This window comes from Ranitomeya variabilis, chromosome 7 (assembly GCF_051348905.1).
Source record: "Ranitomeya variabilis isolate aRanVar5 chromosome 7, aRanVar5.hap1, whole genome shotgun sequence".
NCBI classification, from domain to species: Eukaryota; Metazoa; Chordata; class Amphibia; order Anura; family Dendrobatidae; genus Ranitomeya; species Ranitomeya variabilis.
In genome coordinates, this window is record NC_135238.1 from 19,218,901 (window position 1) to 19,241,695 (window position 22,795).

Sequence of the window (22,795 nt, forward strand, 5' to 3'; positions counted from 1 at the left end):
GTACAAGAATATAACTACTATAATACTGCCCTCTATGTACAAGAATATAACTACTATAATACTGCTCCTATGTACAAGAATATAACTACTATAATACTACCCCTATGTACAAGAATATAACTACTATAATACTGCCCCCTATGTACAAGAATATAACTACTATAATACTGCCCCTATGTACAAGAATATAACTACTATAATACTGCTCCTATGTACAAGAATATAACTACTATAATACTGCCCCTATGTACAGGAATATAACTACTATAATAGGTAATATTGGTATTTCTTTTGTAGACCGTTCCTTTACATTCGCCCCCAATAATTCATTATTACGGAATCTCTATATGAAGGATGGCAGTTTTCAGCTCCGTGATCCTGGGGTCCATCTGCTGCCACCATCCTCTGCAGCATCTAGTGCAGTCGTCAGCTGGCATCGTATTGAGTGCGTGCACTGATGCTTTTCTTTTCGTCTGCTGGTGGCTGGGGGGCTCCGTGCCCCCATTGGCTGCCTGCGTTTCACGCTGCCCAGGATCACACAAAACCCCTGACTGTAGCTCAGTTGTGCAGTGATTGGAGGGACTGCGAGCTTCATTCACAGAGACGGCAGCATCCTCACAAGGTAGGTTCTGATGGACATGTCTGGGGGGCTGGGGGGATTATTTTTTGGATTTATGGGGGGGGGGTTGCTTGTTATATCTTCTCTCATGGTAATGGATTGACTATTACTGTTCTGATGGACATTTTCAACCTATGCTGATGTAGCAGAGCTGAAGAGATCATTAAACTCTGATGAGTTCAGATGATATATTAGTTTCACCTGCAGTCCTATGTAAATGCACGAGAACACTCATCATGATTTTGCACCAAATGTTAAACTCAGCTCTGCTACATAGGTAGGTCCAAATGACAGACGTTTGGATGGGAGTACCTCCATTACATGTATAACGGACGGGTTATAACGGTCCAGTAGAGGGTCACCTGTAAGAATTAACAGCACCTTGATGGTTAACCTTCATGTCATACTCACCGGGGTTCTAGATGATGACATATTGGGGGCTGTTTGCCAGCATCTGATGGTCATCGGTGGTCCGTCGTAAGTCATGGTCCATAATAGATCTTGATGGCGGAGCAGGCGGGCTCGGAGCCGTCCTTCCCCCACCAGATGTTGGGCTATTGAAGTTGTATTTAGCATTCAGAATTTGCATATTCAGCTCATCAGACAGAAGAAAATGAATTCAGCAGCTCGGATCTATAAAATAACGAAGGTTGAGATAGAAAATAGCCCCTTTATGAAAAATCCATAAACTTTTTTTTTTTAAGTCTCGTCCAATGTGAAAATTTTATTTTAGAATCCAATTGTCCTGATAACGACTAGTAATATTATAATTGGTTCCTATTATATTTTTTTCTGATTTCTCTCTGAAAAAAGTGTGTAAAGATGAGAGTTTCTACCAAAATGTGACAAGCTGTGCAGTCTGTAGAGTAGTCACGGCCCCGCCCACCGGTTCTACTATTGGAGCAGAGTTGCAACAAAGTTGCAGTTCTCTACATGGCAGTTAACCCCTTAGGGTGAATTCTGTTACAGTCCCATTCAAGAGCTTGTAATCCGATGCGGAAGACAAGTAGCGGATAGAAGTACATGCTCCCACAGAACTACTATGTTTATGAGGTCACAAGGGAATTCCTGAAACATATCCTCCCCCTCTAATACATTTTTATTAAAGCACACAGATCGTATAAATTCTTTCCACCCTTTCCGGAAACCTATGCATGGCATCTGTTGCACATTGTGTAGTACCGCTGTGTGACCAGCAGAGGTCACTGCTGTTACGTAATCATACGGAACCATAAGGTCAAACAATCACAACATAGTAATTACATGACATTTGTATCCAGACTAGAAGACAGTGCGAACCACAAAATGTTGCAATAATAGTGCACAATATCTACGGAAATAATCTCCAGTGAAAGAAAGAAAACGGATAACAAAAATAATGTTGCCCTTTAAAATACTTTTTTTTTTTAAGTGATGAAACTTAAAAGTAATCAGAAAGGGGTCCGGATAATCACCCATAGGCTATACTACTTTATAATAATTTCCTTTACCCATCATTGCTTAATATACGGATGTCTGTTATAGGGCTCCAGAAAGATGGCGGAGCTGGAAAATTGGGTCCACTTTGACCTGCGCATCTACAATGACTCCAATCTGACTGGCACTGGAACGCCATCTGCAGGTAATTCATTATAATTACAGCTGGACTGTATAGGCTACATAACATAAGTTTCTAAGATCTCAAGTGCCTCTTCATATTGTTCCAAATCTCCTACTCAGAGTTACAGCATACATTTTTTTTCCTGCCTACAGTCACCACTAGAGGGAGCTCAGCTACTACTGAAACCAATGATTAATTTGTCTTCAGTAAGCTCCCTCTAGTGGAGGCTGCAGGTAGTGAAAATGTTATCATATATGGAACTGTAGACCTGTATCTGTAAAAATATATTATCAGATGAATCAGCACAGAATTATGGAGAGTAAAGACCCTTGATCAGGAGTGATCCCCACAAGACAACAGCATTTTCCTTATTTCTTTATCTCTATGCCACCTACATTACGTCTTCCAGAAATGAAAAATCTGGATATAAGTCTGTAATTAGCTGCCGTACTGGAAATCATACAGATATTACACAGGAACACGTTATTGACTGTTTCAGGAGAGTGTAGTGGGCATGTTCTGTGAATTGGGCAGAGGTCATTGTGTAGGGAGATGGAAACCTAATGATAATGGTGGATTCTGTTATTTATATATATAGGTGTTACCTGTTCTTTTAATGGGAGAGTGTTGTGGGCATGCTCTCTGACCTGCGCAGAGGTCAAAGTTCAGGAAGGAGGGCGAGATATGGTCATGGTGAAGTGTGAAAAGTGGACCCAGTGTTATCTGTATATAGATGTTACCTTTTCTTGCAATGGGAGTGTTGTGGGCATGCTCTGTGATCTGTGCAGAGGTCATGGTGCAGGAAAGAGGATGAGATATGGTCATCATGAATGGTGAAAAGTGGACCGTGTTGTGTGTATATGTGTTCCATTTGATTGTAATGGGAGAGTATTGTAGGCATGCTCCGTGACCTGTGCAGAGGTCATTAAGCAAGGAGGGGGAAGAGGTAAACTGTGACAAGAACTATTATGAATGGTGGATCCTGTGTTATCTATTAATAGGTGATGCCTCATTGTCATAGCAGAATGTTGTGGGCATGTTCTTCAACCTGTGCAGATGTCATGCAGGCATGGGGAGAAGGTGAACTGTGGCATCACCTATGTTGAATGATGGATACTGTGCTATTTATATATACGTATTACCTATAATTATAGAGTGTAGTGGGCATGCTTTGTTACATGGTTACATGTCATTATGCCTGAAGGAGGAAGCGGCAAATGGTGACATCACCTATAGTAAATGGTGGATCCTGTGCTATCTTTATATAGCTGTTACCTGTTATTATAATGGCAGAGTGTTGTGGGCATGCTCTGTGACCAGTGCAGAGGTCATTGTGCAGGGATGGAGAAGCGGTGAACTATGACTTCAGCTATAGTGAATGGTGAGCCATGTGTTACAGTGGGGAAAAACAGTATTTAGTCAGCCACCAATTGTGCAAGTTCTCCTACTTAAAGAGATGAGTGAAGCCTGTAATTGACATCATAGGTAGAACACAACTATGAGAGCCAAATGGAGAAAACAAATCCAGAAAATCACCTTGTCTGATTTAGCAAGATTTATTTAGCAAATTATGGTGGAAAATAAGTATTTGGTCACCTAAAAACATGCAAGATTTCTGTCTCTCACAGACCTGTAGCTTCTTCTTTAAGAGGCTCCTCTGTCCTCCACTCATCACCTGTAGTAATGGCGCCTGAATGAACTTGTTATCAGTATAAAAGACACCTGTCCACAACCTCAAACAGTCACACTCGAAACTCCACTATGGTGAAGACCAAAGAGCTGTCAAAGGACACCAGAAACAAAATTGTAGCCCTGCACCAGGCTGGGAAGACTGAATCTGCAATAGGCCAGCAGCTTGGTGTGATGAACTCAACTGTGGGAGCAATAATAAGAAAATGGAAGACATACAAGACCACTGATAATCTCCCTCGATTTGGGGCTCCACGCAAGATCTCACCCCGTGGGGTCAGAATTATCACAAGAATGGTGAGCAAAAATCCCAGAACCACACGGGGGAACTAGTGAATGACCTGCATAGAGCTGGGACCACCGTAACAAAGGCTACAATCAGTAACACACTACGCCGCCAGGGACTCAGATCCTGCAGTGCCAGATGTGTCCCCCTGCTTCAGCCAGTACATGTTCGGGCCCGTCTGAAGTCTGCTAGAGAGCATTTGGATTATCCAGAAGAGTATTGGGAGAATGTCCTATGGTCAGATGAAACCAGAGTAGAACAGTTTGGTAGAAACAAAACTCATCGTGTTTGGTGGAGACAGAATGCTGAGTTGAAGACAAAGAACACCATACCTACTGTGAAGCATGAAAGTGGCAACATCATGCTTTGGGGCTGTTTCTCTGAAAAGGGACCAAGACGACTGATCCGTGTACATGAAAGAATGAATGGGGCCATGTATACTGAGATTTTGAGTACAAACCTCTTTCCATCAGCAAGGGCATTGAAGATGAACCGTGGATGGGGTCTTTCAGCATGATAATGATCCCAAGAACACTGCCAGGGCAATGAAGGAGTGGCTTCTTAAGAAGCATATGAAGGTCCTGGAATGGCCTAGCCAGTCTCCAGATCTCAACCCCATAGAAAACCTTTGGAGGGAGTTGAAAGTCCGTGTTGCCCAGCGAAAAGCCCAAAACATCACTGCTCTAGAGGAGATCTGCATGGAGGAATGGGCCAACATACCACCAACAGTGTGTGCCAACCTTGTGAAGACTTACAGAAAACGTTTGACCTCTGTCATTGCCAACAAAGGATTTATAACAAAATATTGAGATGAACTTTTGTTAATGACCAAATACTTATTTTCCATCATAATTTTCAAAATAAATCTTACCAAATCAGACGAGGTGATTTTCAGGATTTGTTTTCTCATTTTGACTCTCATAGTTGTGGTCTACCTATGATGTCAATTACAGGCCGCTCTCATCTTTTTAAGTGGGAGAACTAGCGCAATTGGTGGCTGACGAAATACTTTTTTCCCCACTGTATCTATACATACGTATTATCTGTAGTTGTATTGGCAGAGTGTTGTGGGCATGCTCTACTACCTGTGCAGGGACGCGGGAGGTGAGCTGTGACTTCAGCTATAATAAATGGTGTCCCCTGTGCTATCCATATATACGTATTACCTGTAATTGTACTGGCAGAGTGTTGTGGGCATGCTCTACTACCTGTGCAGGGACGCGGAAGGTGAGCTGTGAATTCAGCTATAGTGAATGGTGGCCCCTGTGATATCTATATATACATACTACCTGTAATTGTACTGGCAGAGTGTTGTGGGCATGCTCTACTACCTAAAAGGGATGTGGGAGGTGAGCGGTGACTTCAGCCATAGTGAATGTGGCCCCTGTGTTATCTATATATACGTATTACCTGTAATTGTGCCGGCAGAGTGTTGTGGGCATGCTCTACTACCTGTAGAGGGACGCGTGAGGTGAGCTGTGACTTCAGCTACAGTGAATGTGGCCCCTGTGTTATCTATATATATGTATTACCTGTAATTGTAATGGCAGAGTGTTGTGGGCATGCTCTACTACCTGTAGAGGGACGCGGGAGGTGAGCTGTGACTTCAGCTATAGTGAATGGTGGGAGGCTGTGACCTGTAAACTCATTAGTGAGGAGCGGTGGTATGAGCAGTGCCAGGATGAGAAATATAGTCACTCAGTAGCACAGTATTTTAGGACAGGAATGTGCTGATTTTGTGCAGGGCAGTGAACTTTTATTAGAGAGGACAGGCTGTACTTGATAAATGGCAGAGTCTTGAGAAGTAAAGTTGCTCAACTGCATTAAGTATTTTAGAAGAGGAGTGAGTTGTTCTTGCAGAAGGAAGTGACCTGTGAGAACAGGGTTCGCCTGTGACAAAGTTTACTGAGAATTAGAGTTATGTAGCAGTGTAGAGTATTTCAGAAAGGAATGCTGATTTTATAAGGGGTTGCAGCTAACAAGCAGCACAGACTATTTTAGAGGAAGAGTGTGTTGATTTTGTGTGAGGGCAGTAACCTCTGAGTACAGTTTTGCTTTAACAAGGGCAAAGTCATACAAATAAGAGTCCCTCGGCAGTACAGATCATCTAAGCGGAAGAGTGTGTTGATTTTGTTGCAGCAGTGACCAGGAAGGACTAAAAAATGGGTAAAGTGAAGTCATAACAATGTCACTCAGCGGTACAGAGAATTTGTGTGCTGATGGTGCCATGAGGAATAGGGCCAGACAGCAGTACAAAGTATTTCAGGAGGGGGAGTGTGCTGATTGTGTGGTGGGGCAGTAAGTTTTGAAGTTTGCCTGTGACCCGTTTGCTCTTCTGTTGTGATACGAGGCGTATTTCATCCTGTATAGAAAATGAGATTTAAAGCTTGAATCTTGTTTTTGTTTTGTAAGTGTGAACAACCTTGTGGCCTAATTGGGCGGAATGCCTCGTATGTCTCTATGCAGGATGAGTCACCGATTCCTTAATCCGTCCGTCTGATCCCTCAGCGCTGACAGCTCGAGATATATACGTCTCTCATAGACATAACAACACAGGCCGCACTCCACCGAGTCTCATCGCTCCTTTATTACCTCGAATAAATGAAGTGGATAATGATTTTTTTTTCTTTAAATTAAAATGTCTTCCGGATAACTCGTCACGTCCCTTGCATTCAATGATCTTTCGATCCGTACAATATCTGCGGTGGGGGAGGGGTGACAAAACTGATTGATTTAATTGGGATACGAAGAATCTCAGTTTACCCCCAGGTTAACTAGTCAAGAAATTGTGCTGAGATATTGGCAACCCCTTCCAGGAGAACTCCCTTTTAACTGGGTTCACAGGTATGTGAATACCGCCATACTGGGCTCAAATAATACCAACATACAGTGACCAAATAAAAGCTTTATACGTAAAATAGTTATATACGGTAACCGCTATAATGCTGGTCCATCGCCATCATGTGTGTACTCCCATGGACCTCATAGGAGACCATATTCTCTTTTGAGAATATATATATATATATATATATATATATATATATATATATATATATATATATATACACACACACATATATATATATTGCAGTATATGACGATTGTAGATTCAAGCCAAGTAAAACATAAAAAAAAACAAACATTTTTTTTAATAAATATAAGAACATTATTTCCCAGTTCAAAAATAAAGAACGGAAAAAAATTAAATATGCTTGGTGTCGGCACGTCTGTAAAAGTACGATCTACGAAGATATAACATTAACCTACGTGAAAGAAATAAAACGGGACGTCATAATTGCCATTTTTTAATGCTACAACTCCCTAAAAAAAGATATAAAAGGCGAACAAACTGTTGTATGTACCCCATAATGCTATATAAAAAAAATAAAATAAAAAAAAAAATAATAATCCCTCAGACGTGTATTGTGACAGGAAAATAATGGGTATTGGATGAAAGAGAGAGAAAAAAAAAGTAAAATGTCCTCAAAAAATTAAATGGATTAAAAGTTGAGTTTTCCCTAAACATTCATGTCACCATTACGATAAAAACCACTCAAAGCAGATAACACTGCCTACCCTAAGCCCCTGAATGAATAAAACTACATCCACAGTGAAGACTGACACAATGAAATCTATGGGTAACTCGGTGACGACCCTGATGAGCGATGTAATGGCTGCCATTTTTTTTTGTCACCCAGTGTCTGTTTCTTAAGAAAGAATAGTCAAAAAGATCTATTAGCGTCCATTACATTAATTTTTTTTAGTTTAAGAAGGTTGTTCCTATCTTATTTCTAAGCTGAGCTATGATGGGTTGAAGTTACAGGCCCGAAGCCTGAGGCTGCACCACTGAGAGAGGTTTGTTTTGTACAATGTTGTCATGGAGACCTGGATCAAACACTGTCCACATCAATGTCCGCACATATACAGACATAATGAGCGCTAATTGGGAGAAGGTGGATACAGATATTGATGAGGATGATGACCACATCCATACACAGTCTCCATGACAACAGTCAGTCTGAGGGACACGCTCCTATTTCCCCCCATTAGGCTGCGGCCTAGTCTCAGTTTGGTGATGGCTCCCCCTGACTTCGGTGTACACCGCTGATCCGGGGATTTAGGATTTTGTGCCTTTACAGGCCCTGTACGGAGTGACTGACACGTGAGAAGATGGCGGACATCTTTATTACTGCGTTTCCCACAGGCTTGTAAAGCAAATGGCCAACACCGCACAGCAATGAAAGAAATGGCCGATTTGCATATAGATTGGGTGAGGGTCCGCGGGTCGCTATGTCCTACTGTAACCCCGCCAGTAGCGGAAGATCAGACACCGCCATGACCGATGATCCCTCAGATGGAGAAGAGATGGGGAATCTGGGCTACAGCTTGTAATTAGCGAGGAGGAATTAATAATAACACATGATTTACTGCGCGACATTGTAAGATCTCAGCATCTCTGTGCAGCCAAAATGCCGGACACCTGGACATCCGCAGCGCCCCTGCCCCTCAGAGACAGCCACTATGGAAGAAAGGCATGTTACCCTCATGGGTGGGACTACCAATTATAGAAGTACATCTGCTATAACCCGGGCATCTCCTGTATATAATTATATATGTACAGCTGGTATAACCTGGGCATCTCCTGTATATAATTATATATGTACAGCTGCTATAACCTGGGCATCTCCTGTATATAATTATATATGCACAGCTGGTATAACCTGGGCATCTCCTGTATATAATTATATATGTACATCTGGTATAACCCGGGCATCTCCTGTATATAATTATATATGTACAGCTGGTGTAACCTGGGTATCTCCTGTATATAATTATATATGTACAGCTGGTATAACCCGGGCATCTCCTGTATATAATTATATATGTACAGCTGGTGTAACCTGGGCATCTCCTGTATATAATTATATATGTACAGCTGGCATAACCTGGGCATCTCCTGTATATAATTATACATGTACAGCTGGTATAACCTGGGCATCTCCTGTATATAATTATATATGTGCAGCTGGTATAACCTGGGCATCTCCTGTATATAATTATATATGTGCAGCTGGTATAACCTGGGCATCTCCTGTATATAATTATATATGTACAGCTGATATAACCTGGGTATCTCCTGTATATAATTATATATGTACAGCTGGTATAACCTGGGTATCTCCTGTATATAATTATATATGTACAGCTGGTATAACCTGGGCATCTCCTGTATATAATTATATATGTACAGCTGGTATAACCTGGGTATCTCCTGTATATAATTATATATGTATTATATATGTACAGCTGGTATAACCTGGGCATCTCCTGTATATAATTATACATGTACAGCTGGCATAACCTGGGCATCTCCTATATATAATTATATATGTACAGCTGGCATAACCTGGGCATCTCCTGTATATAATTATACATGTACAGCCGGTATAACCTGGGCATGTCCTGTGTATAATTATATATGTACAGCTGGTATAACCTGGGCATCTCCTGTATATAATTATATATGTACAGCTGCTATAACCTGGGCATCTCCTGTATATAATTATATATGTGCAGCTGGTATAACCGGAGCATCTCCTGTATATAATTATATATGTACAGCTGGTATAACCTGGGCATCTCCTGTATATAATTATATATGTACAGCTGGTATAACCTGGGCATCTCCTGTATATAATTATATATGTACAGCCGGTATAACCTGGGGCATCTCCTGTATATAATTATATATGTACAGCTGGCGTAACTCAGGCATCTACTGTATATAATTATATATGTACAGCTGGTATAACCTGGGCATCTCCTGTATATAATTATATATGTACAGCTGGTATAACCTGAGCATCTCCTGTATATAATTATATATGTACAGCTGGCATAACCTGGGCATTTCCTGCATATAATTATATATGTACAGCTGGTATAACCTGGGCATCTCCTGTATATAATTATATACAGACTAGATGGTGGCCCGATTCTAACGCATAGAGTATTCTAGAATATGTATGTATTATATAGTAGCCACATAGTATATAGCACAGGCCACGTAGTATATAGGAGCCATGTAGTATATAGCAGACAAATACTACGTGGCCAGTGCTATATACTATGTGGCTGCTATATACATACATACATACATATTGTAGAATAGCCGATGCGTTAATACAGGCCACGCAGTATATAACAGTGGCCACGCAGTATATAACACAGCCCACGCAGTATATAACACAGCCCACGTACTATATAACACAGCCCACGTACTATATAACACAGCCCATGCAGTATATAGCAGCCACGCAGTATATAACACAGGCACACAGGCGTCGTAGTATATAGCACAGGCTACGCAGTATATAACACAGGGCACGTAGTATATAGCACAGCCCACGCAGTATATAACACAGCCCACGCAGTATATAACACTGCCCATGTAGTATATAGCAGCCACGTGGTATATAACACAGCCCAAACAGTATATAACACAGCCCACGTACTATATAACACAGCCCACGCAGTATATAGCAGCCACGCAGTATCTAACACAGGCGGTGTAGTATATAACACAGGCGTCGTAGTATATAACACATGCCACGCAGTATATAACACAGGGCATGTAGTATATAGCACAGCCCACGCAGTATATAACACAGCCCACGCAGTATCTAACACTGCCCATGTAGTATATAGCAGCTACACGGTATATAACACTGCCCACGTAGTATTTAGCAGTGTGGGCACCATATCCCTGTTTAAAAAAAAATAATTAAAATTAAAAATACGGTAGTTATATACCCACCCACCGGGATCCAGCGAAGCTCTGGCGATGCACGCGCGGCTGACGCCATCTTCCGTTCCGTAAAAAGTTGGGGACACACAGGGTTAATAGCAGCGGTAACGGAGTGCGTTACCCGCGGCTTAACGTGGTCCGTTACCACTGGCATTAACCCTGTGTGAGCGGTGACCGGAGGGGAGTATGGAGCGGGCGCCGGGCACTGACTGCAGGGGAGAAGGGAGGGACTAATTGGACTGTGCCCGTCACTGATTGGTCGCAATAGCCATGACAGGCAGCTGGCGAGACCAATCAGTGACGCGGGATTTCCGTGACGGAAGTTGAAGACAGAAAGACAGAAGGACTGACAGAAAGACGGAAGTACCCCTTAGACAATTATATATATAGATGCTTCTCACAAAATTAGAATATCATCAAAAAGTTAATTTCAGTTCTTCAATACAAAAAGTGAAACTCATATACTACATAGAGTCATTACACACAGAGTGATCTATTTCATGTGTTTATTTCTGTTAATGTTGATGATTATGGCTTACAGCCAATGAAAACCTAAAAGTCATTATCTCAGTAAATTAAAATAATTAACAAAAAACACCTACAAAGGCTCCTAAGCGTTTATAAAGGTCCCTTAGTCTGTTTCAGTAGCTCCACAATCATGGGGAAGACTGCTGACCTGACAGATGTCCAGAAGGCAGTCACTGACAGGCTCCACAAGGAGGGGAAGCCACAAAAGGTCATTGCTAAAGAAGCTGATGTTCACAGAGTGCTGTATCCAAGCATATTAATGGGAAGTGGAGTGGAAGGAAAAAGTGCACAAGCAACCGGGATAACCTCAGCCTGGAAAGGATTGTTAGGAAAAGGCCATTCAATAATGTGGGGGAGATTCACAAGGAGCGGACTGCTGCTGGAGTCATTGCTTCACCACACACAGACGTATCCAGGACATGGGCTACAAGTGTCACATTCCTTGTGTCCGGCCACTCATGACCAATAGACAACGCCAGAAGCGTCTTACCTGGGCCAAGGAGAAGAAGAACCGGACTGTTGTCAGTGGTCCAAGGTGTTGTTTTCAGATGAAAGTAAATTTTGAATTTAATTTGGAAATCAAGGTCCCAGAGTCTGGAGGAAGAGTGGAGAGGCCACAATCCAAGCTGCTGGAGGTCTAGTGTGAAGTGTCCACAATCAGTGATGGTTTGGGAGCCATGTCATCTGCTGGTGTAGGTCCACTGTGTTTTATCAAGACCAAAGTCAGCGCAGCCGTCTACCAGGACATTTTAGAGCACTTCATGCTTCCCTCTGCCGACAAGCTTTTTGGAGATGGAAATGTCATTCTCCAGCAGGACGTGGCACCTGACCACACTGCTAAAAGTACCATTACCTGGTTTACAAACAACAGTATCACTGGGCTTGATTGGCAGCAAACTTGCCTGATGTTAACCCCATAGAGAATCTATGAAGTATTGTCAAGAGGAAGATGAGAGACACCAGACCCAACAATGCAGACGAGCTGAAGGCTGCTATCAAAGCAACCTGGGCTTCCATAACCCCTCAGCAGTGCCACAGGCTGATCGCCTCCATGCCACGCCACATTGATGCAGTAATTGATGCAAAAGGAGCCCGACCAAGTATTGAGGGCATTTCCTGAACATACATTTCAGTAGGTGAATATTTCGGATTTTAAAATCATTTTTCAAGCTGGTGTTATAAAGTATTGTAATTTACTGAGATAATGACTTTTGGGTTTTTATTGGCTGTAAGCCATAATCATCAACATTAACAGAAATAAACAATCGAAATATATCACTCGGTTTGTAATGACTATATAATATGAGTTTCACTTTTTGTATTGAAGAACTGAAATACATTAACTTTTTGATGATATTCTAATTTTGTTCATAATGACATTGGTTGAATGTTTGGGGTCGTAGTCCAGCTGAAGAATAAATTTGGAGCCAATCAGATGCCCCCTGATGGTATTGCATGATGGATAAATATCTGCTGTATTTCTCTCTCTATATATACATAGGGTCCAGTTTTTACAGAATAATGAACAGGAGTGGAGCCAATAACTTTACAACTTTGACACTAACTCAGTTGCTATGACAACTGAGGGAATGTGCCTGGCTGCAGAAGGTATTTTCTCTGTGTGGACAGAGGAGAACGCGTGTATCCACTCTGACTGGTGCTGCGCAGCCCACAATGGAAAACAGTCAACAACATAAGAAGCAGCAAGAAGGCTAGAAACCGCTGCTCATTACATTATAACCTGCACTGATATAAATGTGCTTGTGTGTGTGTCGGAGAAGGTTAAAATAGATACACTTCTCTATAATAGTTGACAGATTAGGGTGGAATTATACCCCATGGCGGTACCCATACGTCATGAGCCCCTTCTGATTGATATTTGCTAACTTACATAGAGTATTGGTGTTAAAAATTTTGAGACCACATAGTTATGACAGAAACTTAGATTTTCTGGCCACAAAGGGTCAAATTCCCCAAGATGCAGCATATATGAAAGAACTGAACACATCATGGCACCCTTACAGCACAAGGTCCATTACCCTAAAAACCCGCATCATAATCACAACTGCTGGCAATACTTTTAAAAGTTGGCATCAGAAGGGGATATGAATGGATTGCATGCATGCCAACAATGGTTGGTAAAATAAGAATAGATAAGTCACAACCCTAGGTCTGCTGTGGGAACGTCCAAAACCCATTCAGGAAAGTATAACTTGGGCAATATTTGTACAAAGTCTGAGTTTCAAAATATTAGCAAAATACAGTGCCCTGCTGCCAAGATCATTTGATTGATCGATTGAAGCTAAAAACAAGTATTCAATTCCTCTACAGCGCCACCAGAGGGAAAATGAAGTATTACATGATGTCAATGTATAAAGTAGCATGATTAGAACTCTGACACATTTCAGCCTGACTTTCCAAACCTTTATCAAACACGAATACTGATCTCATAGGTGCTGCCAGGATTGCAAAAGGTGGAAAAGAAAAATTACATGATATATTACATAATTCATCCCACATATAAGTCAAACAGTCAAAAAAACACTTAAAGGGGTTGTATGTGGGTGCCATAAGGAAATATTTTTGGGTGTTAAGCCACAGGTCATGGAGATCCTTTACTTTTATTGTCCTGTCCCATATAACATGGACACTTACTATCCCTTCCAGTCATGGGATTCATTAACCAAACCCTTCTCCACAACGAAAAGATGGACTTCCTGTGATATCTGCAATTTATAGTTAACTGCCAATATACTGTGTTTGATGAGATTGCATCTCCTGCCTGCCTGACCCCCTTATCTTTAATTTTCTTTGAAGACATAAGCCTTAATAAACCATCAGGTGTTACGGAAGAGGAAAGCGCTTTTCCCTATCTAGAAGAAGTCAGCAAATATAAAACGCATTAAAAAAAAAAAAAGGATAAATATTGAAAATATCAAGAAAAAAATTATGAAAAAGGGGGCACCATTATAGTAGTTATATTCTTGTACATAGGAGCTGTATTATAGTAGTTATATTCTTGTACATGGGGCAGTATTATAGTAGTTATATTCTTGTACATAGGGGCAGTATTATAGTAGTTATATTCTTGTACATAGGGGCAGTATTATAGTAGTTATATTCTTGTACATAGGGGCAGTATTATAGTAGTTATATTCTTGTACATAGGGGCAGTATTATAGTAGTTATATTCTTTTACATAGGGGCAGTATTATAATAGTTATATTCTTCTACATAGGGGCAGTATTATAGTAGTTATATTCTTGTACATAGGGGGCAGTATTATAGTAGTTATATTCTTGTACATAGGGGCAGTATTATAGTAGATATATTCTTGTACATAGGGCAGTATTATAGTAGTTATATTCTTTTACATAGAGGGTAGCATTATAGTAGTTATATTCTTGTACATAGGGGCAGTAATATAGTAGTTATATTCTTGTACATAGGAGCAGTATTATAGCAGTTATACTCTTTTACATAGAGGGTAGTATTATAGTAGTTATATCCTTGTACATAGGGGCAGTATTATAGTAGTTATATTCTTGTATATAGGAGCAGTATTATAGTAGTTATATTCTTGTACATAGGGGGCAGTATTATAGTAGTTATATTCTTGTACATAGGAGCAGTATTATAGTAGTTATACTCTTTTACATAGAGGGTAGTATTATAGTAGTTATATCCTTGCACATAGGAGCAGTATTATAGTAGTTATATTCTTGTATATAGGAGCAGTATTATAGTAGTTATATTCTTGTACATAGGGGCAGTATTATAGTAGTTATATTCTTGTACATAGGAGCAGTATTATAGTAGTTATATTCTTGTACATAGGAGCAGTATTATAGTAGTTATACTCTTTTACATAGAGGGTAGTATTATAGTAGTTATACTCTTGTACATAAGGGGCGGTACTACAATTAACATGTGATGTGATAGTCTTTACCACTAATGTAATTTTGGTGCAGGGGCAGAGCTCATATAGTGTGGACAGAGTTGTCAAGGTTCCTTAAGCGGTTACTGCTCTGATTTGTCACGTTCATTACTGGGCAGAAAATAAGAAAACCTCCCTCCAATACTTGATCCAGGTACAGACGCTTTTTGATGTGCGTTCATTTCTCATTTCCAGTGTGATGTAACCATGGTAACTAGAATGCCTTCTGATCCAGGTGAACTCATATTGGTTTTCTTGACCACCGTGTCAACTCACAAAATTTCATCCAAAAAAGAAAACTTTTCAATCATTTGAACCATGCTGATTTTCTTTTATATTAAACTGGAGGGAGAATATTTTCTTTCTTGTGCTCATGAGGAATACATAAAAATACGTCTAATTTCGTAAGACCCTGAAGAATAGTGACTGTAGCTCTGTAATTCACTATTAAATAATCTGGGTGACAACCTTCATGACGGCAGCAGTACTGGATGACATCCAGCTTTCCAGGAAAAAAAAAAAGACACAGAAAATCTGGCTGAATGGAACGTTTATTATCTCATCAGAAGGAGACGGTGCAAGGACTAGAATTCTATGATTTATTCATTGACACACAAAAGACATTTACTTGTTTTCCTGCTCATTGGTAAAATACATGCTCACAAGGGTCTACACTCACATAAGTATTGATCTCCCCGAAGAATAGGATCAATGTCTCCGGGACACAAGTAATTCTTTATGTGAATGAATAAGATTGAAGGTCACGTCTAGTGCCAAACGCAAAGAATTACTCAATTATGTTGTAATAAAACCTTTAACGTGTGGAGAAAAGCGCTTTGATTTGCCATTATTTATTCTGTTGTTACATCCTGTATTATACTCCAGAGCTGCACTCACTATTCTGCTGGTGCAGTCACTATGTACATACATTACATTACTGATCCTGAGTTACCTCCTGTATTATACTCCAGAGCTGCACTCACTATTCTGCTGGTGCAGTCACTGCGTACATACATTACATTACTGATCCTGAGTTACATCCTGTATTATACCCCAGAGCTGCACTCACTATTCTGCTGGTGCAGTCACTGTGTACATACATTACTGATCCTGAGTTACATCCTGTATAATACCCCAGAGCTGCACTCACTATTCTACTGGTGCAGTCACTGTGTACACATATTACATTACTGATCCTGAGTTACATCCTGTATTATACCCCAGAGCTGCACTCACTATTCTGCTGGTGCAGTCACGGTGTACATACATTGCATTACTGATCCTGAGTTACATCCTGTATTATACCCCAGAGCTGCACTCACTATTCTGCTGGTGCAGTCACTGTGTACATACATTACTGATCCTGAGTTACCTCCTGTATTATACCCCAGAGCTGCACTCACTATTCTGCTGGTGCAGTCACTGTGTACATACCTTACTTGTCCTGTACTGATCCTGAGTTACATAGAATATCATACTTTAGAGCCTTTTTCTTAATTCTGCCTTACTCTCAGACACAGGCACACTGCATGTCTTCCTGCTATAGATGAATATGCCTCATGTAGCAAGGCCACCCAGAGAACACTAGGAACCAGAGAACACTAGGTGTAGCAAATGATGGAAGATTTCAGCTCTGAAGGTTGAAGAATTGTTAATGCAGCTCTGTAACTTCATCCAGATCCGTGTTCCGCCCAATATCCAGAGGAATTGCTTCCGTATGGTGCTAGATATACTTTCATCACACCGTTATATCAGATCCCCGATGCAGGCGATGTAAGCAGACCGCTGCCCTGACCGCACAGATGTGAGCGCTTTCTCATGATGTCTGACCTTTAATAGTATTTAATAACTAAAGGTTCCCTGGATCTCTGCACATTCCCCGTGAGTGCTGAGTCCGCGGCTCGTGCAGATGTCTCGGTGTATTGTGTGGACATCGACAAGGATGTAGTTAGGCAATTTACAGGATAATATTGCCAGCGAACTTGTCCGTCTGTCTGCAGGATGTGAAGTGTTGTGTTACCGCTGCGCTCCTATAGGAACGTACTGGGTGGGATTATCCCAATAAAAGTGAGAAACGGGGGATAAAGCATTGGGATCATGTGTAAATCCCTCTGTTATTCCTCCTGGACATTTACAATCTTACAGTCAGGTGCTACCACTATAGGGTGCCTTCCAACACAGCGGAATTGGTGACGAAACAGTACGGACACACCTTTTTGGCAAAGGAGATAGCATTACCCAGTTGTCAATTTTTGTCATACATTTCCAGGAGGAATAACATCGAAATGCCAAAAAAAAGATCAATTTATCAAATCCTTTTTCGTCTAGAGGTCCAGAGGTATACTAAAACTCAGATTTCTTCAAAAAGAGGTCCTCCAGAATGTACGGGGTCTACAAGTATTTAGTAGGCTAGACGTGTCCCGAGAGGCGATGGACCTCCGCCTTATGTGCAGAGGTCTCCTAAACCAGGATGAACTAGGAGCAGAACTGTCAATCATTCTCTAGCCCCTCCCTCACTCCGCTGACCGGCCGCGTAAACCTTGTGATCATCATGATCCCTCGCTGACTCAGATTTGCTCTTTTTCTCCACAGTGTTCAGCAGAAGACAGGACCACGGCAGTATCGTCCTTCCTGTCATTTTTGGCATCATATGTTTGGTGGGGACAATTGGCAACTGCATCGTCATCTACACCATCACCAAAAAGCCGAAGGGGAACCACAACATCGCTGACATCTTCATTGTGAGCCTGTCCGTGACCGATCTCCTCTTCTTACTTGGGATGCCTTTTCTCATCCACCAGTTACTGGGCAATGGTGTGTGGCACTTCGGGGCCACCATGTGCACTATCATCACCGCTTTGGATGCCAATAGCCAGTTTGCCAGTACCTATATCCTCACCGCCATGTCAGTTGACCGCTACCTTGCCACCGTCCACCCCATCCGTTCTTCGTATGTGAGGACAACTTGTGCGGCAGCCATGGTGATCCTCATGTTGTGTCTTTGTTCTCTGATAACCATCATCCCTGTCTTCATGTACACCCAACTCATCGAGCTTCCAGATGGCAATGCCGGCTGCGGTATCATCCTGCCCAACTTGTCCATTGATATCTATTGGTACACCCTCTACCAGTTCTTCTTGGCTTTCGTCATCCCTCTACTCGTCATTTGTGTTGTCTACATCAAGATCCAGAAGCATATCTCATGCATGGTGGTCCCTCTACCCCAAAGGAATTTCCGAGTCCGATCCAAGAAGATCACAAGAACGTCTGTGATCATCTGTTCTGCCTTCTTCGTCTGCTGGGCTCCATATTACATCCTACAGCTGGTGCACCTCAAGGTGGAGGATCCCACCGTCCTATTTCTCTATGCGTACAATGTGGCCATCAGCCTTGGCTATGCCAACAGCTGTATAAACCCCTTTATCTACATCGTCTTAAGTGACACCTTCAAGAGGCATCTGATTAAGGCGGTGTGCCCTGGGCAGCAGCAGAGAAGGGGTGAGCGGCATGCCACCAGCGAGGTCAGCCCTTCCGTCAGGATATGCTCTGCCCCAACTCAAGAGACCTCCTTGAGCATGATGTACTCCAACAACATAGACAATTATATTTCGCTGTCAGTTTCCGTTCCGTGACCAAACTCAAACTGCAAAATGCGACATCTTAGGAGGCAACTGCTTCTATGGTAGAAGTACGAACTGAAAGGGTTTCTTAAGAGTCCAGAATGTGCTGCTAGAGTCAGTTCTAGTTTTCTGCTCATGTTGTCTCGGAGGATGTTAGATCAGAAGACTAGACAGAAGTCGAAACACAGAACGGACCCCACTGAGAGCTGATGCTCACAATTCCATATCTAGAGCCAAATTTCTGTAAAGATTAACATAATATGCTTGTATAGGAAAGTTCATATAATTCTGCAGTCACCACTGGGGGGGGGGGGGCGCTCACTACATAGTTATATATAGTGATCACTAGTGGGTCACCGTTAAGGGGAGTTTACTACATACATATGTACACAGGCCACCACTAGGGGGAACTCACTACATACAGATTTATACAGCCACCACTAGGGGGAGCTCACTACATACAGATTTATACAGCCACCACTTGGGGGAGCTCACTACTTACAGATTTATACAGACACCACTAGAGGGAGCTCACTACATACAGATTTATACAGCGACCACCAGGGAAAGTTCACTACATACAGATTTATACAGCCACCACTATGGGGAGCTCACAAAATACAGATTTATAATGTCCCACTAGGAGGAGCTCACTACATACAGATTTATACAGTCACCACTATGGGGAACTCACTACATCCAGATTTGTACAGCCACTATTAGAGGGAGTTCACTACATACAGATTTATCCAGCAACCACTAGGGGGAGCTCACTACATCCAGATTTGTACCGCCACCATCAGAGGGAGCTCACTACATCCAGATTTGTACCGCCATCATCAGAGGGAGCTCACTACATCCAGATTTATACAGCCACCATCAGAGGGAGCTCACTACATACAGATTTTTACAGCCACCAATAGGGGGAGCTCACTACGTCCAGATTTATACAGCCATCACTAGGGGGAACTCACTACATACAGATTTATACAGCTAGCACTGAATTCAATGTAAACTATATAAACCTGTATTACGGGAGCTCCCTCTATTGGTAACTGCCATGACAAGCATGGGAAACAGTTTAATATCAAGCAATCTAATATATTTAATCATGTATCCTGCATCTATGGTGGATATCTACAAAACCCTCCAGTAGAAGTTTCTAGTAGCACATAGTATATCCAACTATAGATTGTGCCCTTTTTCTGCTCTGCTTTAAGTGCCCTAGTTAAAAGGGGTCCAGAGTTAGGAGCTTATAATCTGTGTTCCTAATTGCTAATTTAAGAGATGGGGATACCTCTTTAACTGCTCTTGTTGTAAGGAGTCATTAGGAAGGGGCAAATTGTCACTTTGGGAGTCATAACCTCACCTTTAATAAAGGTCTTTAATTTAAAGGGACAGTGTTCTGATGACCTATTACCTTCATAATGCCCGTATTATAGATATCACATGACACTGTGCGATTGTCCATTTAGGCGCGGTCATGTACTGGTCCGAACTCTCCAGGACGGGGTTAGTCCTCATTCCTGGCAAGGACCCCTCTCTCTAGAGCGGTCACCGAATGTAAATCTTATGCCTCATGTACTCCACTGCAGCCGATCCCCCCGATGCGTGTATACCCCGACGCGCACCATTTATATATTGTGTCAATATGAAGGACTTTTTTTTGCAATTATATTGCACTTTCTACAGAACTTGTGACATTTTGTACATTGTCACCGCACAGAGCGCCGCCATCTCCGTGTAACAAAGGCCTTGTGAAACGCGTGGCGAAGAAGCGGACTTTTATTGTACGACTCCGGATTTTTTTGTCTTTAGAAATGATCTGTGAAGCGCCGCTGCATATTTTTTATGGAAATAAAATTAAAATATGCGGTGAACTGTGCGTGGCATGACCTCGTATTGTGAAATATATAGCGGTATATATATATTTGTATACGGTGCGTAGTTTCCCTACACCATTACTGTGCTAATCTCATTCTAACTGCTACGTGTCAGTCTTCACTGTCGATCTGGCATTGTATTCATGAACCAGGAAGGCCATAATAATGATGGATGATGGAGGGTCTGCTACAATATGAGCAAGATGATGATTTCCATCCAACCTAGAAAGGGTTACACAGTTCACGCGGACAGGAAAGATAATTATGGTCCAGAAGAGGCTTCTAGAGCCGCCGCCGCCGCCTCTGTAATTACCTGGCAATTTCATAAGAGTATTTCTTGTATTATGATGCATAAAAGCCCCCCGACAGGCAGCAGATGCAGCCGCCGCTCCATTCATGACAGCACGTGGCCGGCCCGTTCCCCGAGACCCAATGCTGTGCAAAAGTATTAGGCAGGTGTGGAAAACAAGCTGCAGAGAAAGAAGCTGGCAAATATAGAAGTCATAATGAAACAAATGTAATAAGTGAATGAACAAAAGAGAAATCTAAATCCCAGCAATGTTTGGTGACCGCCCTTCTCCTTCATCAATTCTTCTAGGTTTTGTAGGATTATAGCAGGGTTTATGAATAACCGATAACGGGTCATAATGACGATCATTTTCATATGTAGGTTGAAACAAAGGCATTAACAGAAACATCTGTGTAGGAGGTTTAATACTGGGTGAGGAAAAGACAAGCTCCGCTACAAAGGTGAGGTTGTGGAAGAAAGTTTTCATCTCACAGATCATATACTGTAGAGAGAACGGAGTGCTGCAGCAAGACCCAAGGTAGTTATACTGCATCAGCAAGGTGTCTCCCAAAGATTGCACAGCTGACTGGGGTTTCCAGATGTGCTTTTCAGGTTATATAAAAAGCACCAAGAAACAGGCAACACTGAGGACATAGACGCAGCGGTCGCCCAAGATGAGCATTCTACGTTTCCCCTCTGCCCATTCATCCATTTTGTCAATCTCCCGGCTCTTAGTGATTTTCATGTTTGTCCTTGTCAGACATGATACAGTAATATAACAACCTTATAATGCTGCACAATGCCATGACGTCTAATGCCATCTCTAATGCCACCATGCAACCCCATATCGCCTATGCCACATAATACCGCCATATAGTTCAAGTATGTTATCAGAGTTACCAGATTGGTAGCATTACTGCCGTAATAGCACCATAATGTCACCATATACCCATAATGTAGAGCAATAATGTTACGACATTCTCAGATATCCATAATATAGAGCAATAGTGTTATGACATACTCATATATCCATAATATAGAGCCACATTATCACCTTATAGAGCCATTATTTAGCACCATGATACGGTACTATATAAATCCACATATATCCATAATATAGCACCATAATGTCACCTTATAATGCCATTATAAAGCACCATAATGATACGGTACTATATATCCTCATATATCCATAATATAGACCCACATTATCACCTGATAGAGCCATTATATAGCACCATGATACGGTACTATATACCCACATATATCCTTCATAAAGAGCCATAATGTCACCTTATAGAGCCATTATATAGCACCATGATACGATACTGTAATATCATCATATATCCATCATATAGCACCATAATGTCACCTTATAGAGCCATTATAAAGCACCATAATGATACGGTACTATATATCCATCATATAGTGCCATAATGATACCATATTTTATTATAATAGAGCCATCATATAGCCTCACAATGTCATTATTATATCTTATATCCACCTTACGCCCCATAATAATATATATATATA

General features: G+C 41.5%; 2 protein-coding genes across 3 annotated transcripts in view; one reads left to right on the forward strand and one right to left on the reverse strand.

Moving 5' to 3' along the window:
* Nucleotides 1–22,795, reverse strand: part of B9D1 (B9 domain containing 1) — a 180,494-nt gene that overhangs the window by 109,565 nt on the left and 48,134 nt on the right. For both annotated transcript variants that reach the window (XR_013217995.1, XR_013217996.1), the window contains exon 7: nucleotides 1,031–1,252. The gene's annotated coding sequence lies outside the window, so the exon portion shown is untranslated. The remainder of the gene's footprint in view (nucleotides 1–1,030; nucleotides 1,253–22,795) is intronic.
* Nucleotides 370–21,108, forward strand: LOC143785487 (melanin-concentrating hormone receptor 1-like). The gene is made up of 3 exons (XM_077274383.1): nucleotides 370–622; nucleotides 2,144–2,240; nucleotides 18,060–21,108. The coding sequence occupies exons 1-3, from the start codon at nucleotides 458–460 to the stop codon at nucleotides 19,097–19,099; spliced, it is 1,302 nt and encodes a 433-aa protein (XP_077130498.1). The 5' UTR covers nucleotides 370–457; the 3' UTR covers nucleotides 19,100–21,108.

Excerpts from the sequence above, each read along its gene's own strand:
- LOC143785487 (XM_077274383.1), top strand. The coding sequence starts at position 458 with ATGCTTTTCTTTTCGTCTGCTGGTGGCTGGGGGGCTCCGTGCCCCCAT. Across the intron at positions 623-2,143 it reads GACGGCAGCATCCTCACAAG|GGCTCCAGAAAGATGGCGGA; the intron begins GTAGGTTCTGAT and ends TGTCTGTTATAG. Across the intron at positions 2,241-18,059 it reads CACTGGAACGCCATCTGCAG|TGTTCAGCAGAAGACAGGAC; the intron begins GTAATTCATTAT and ends TTTTCTCCACAG.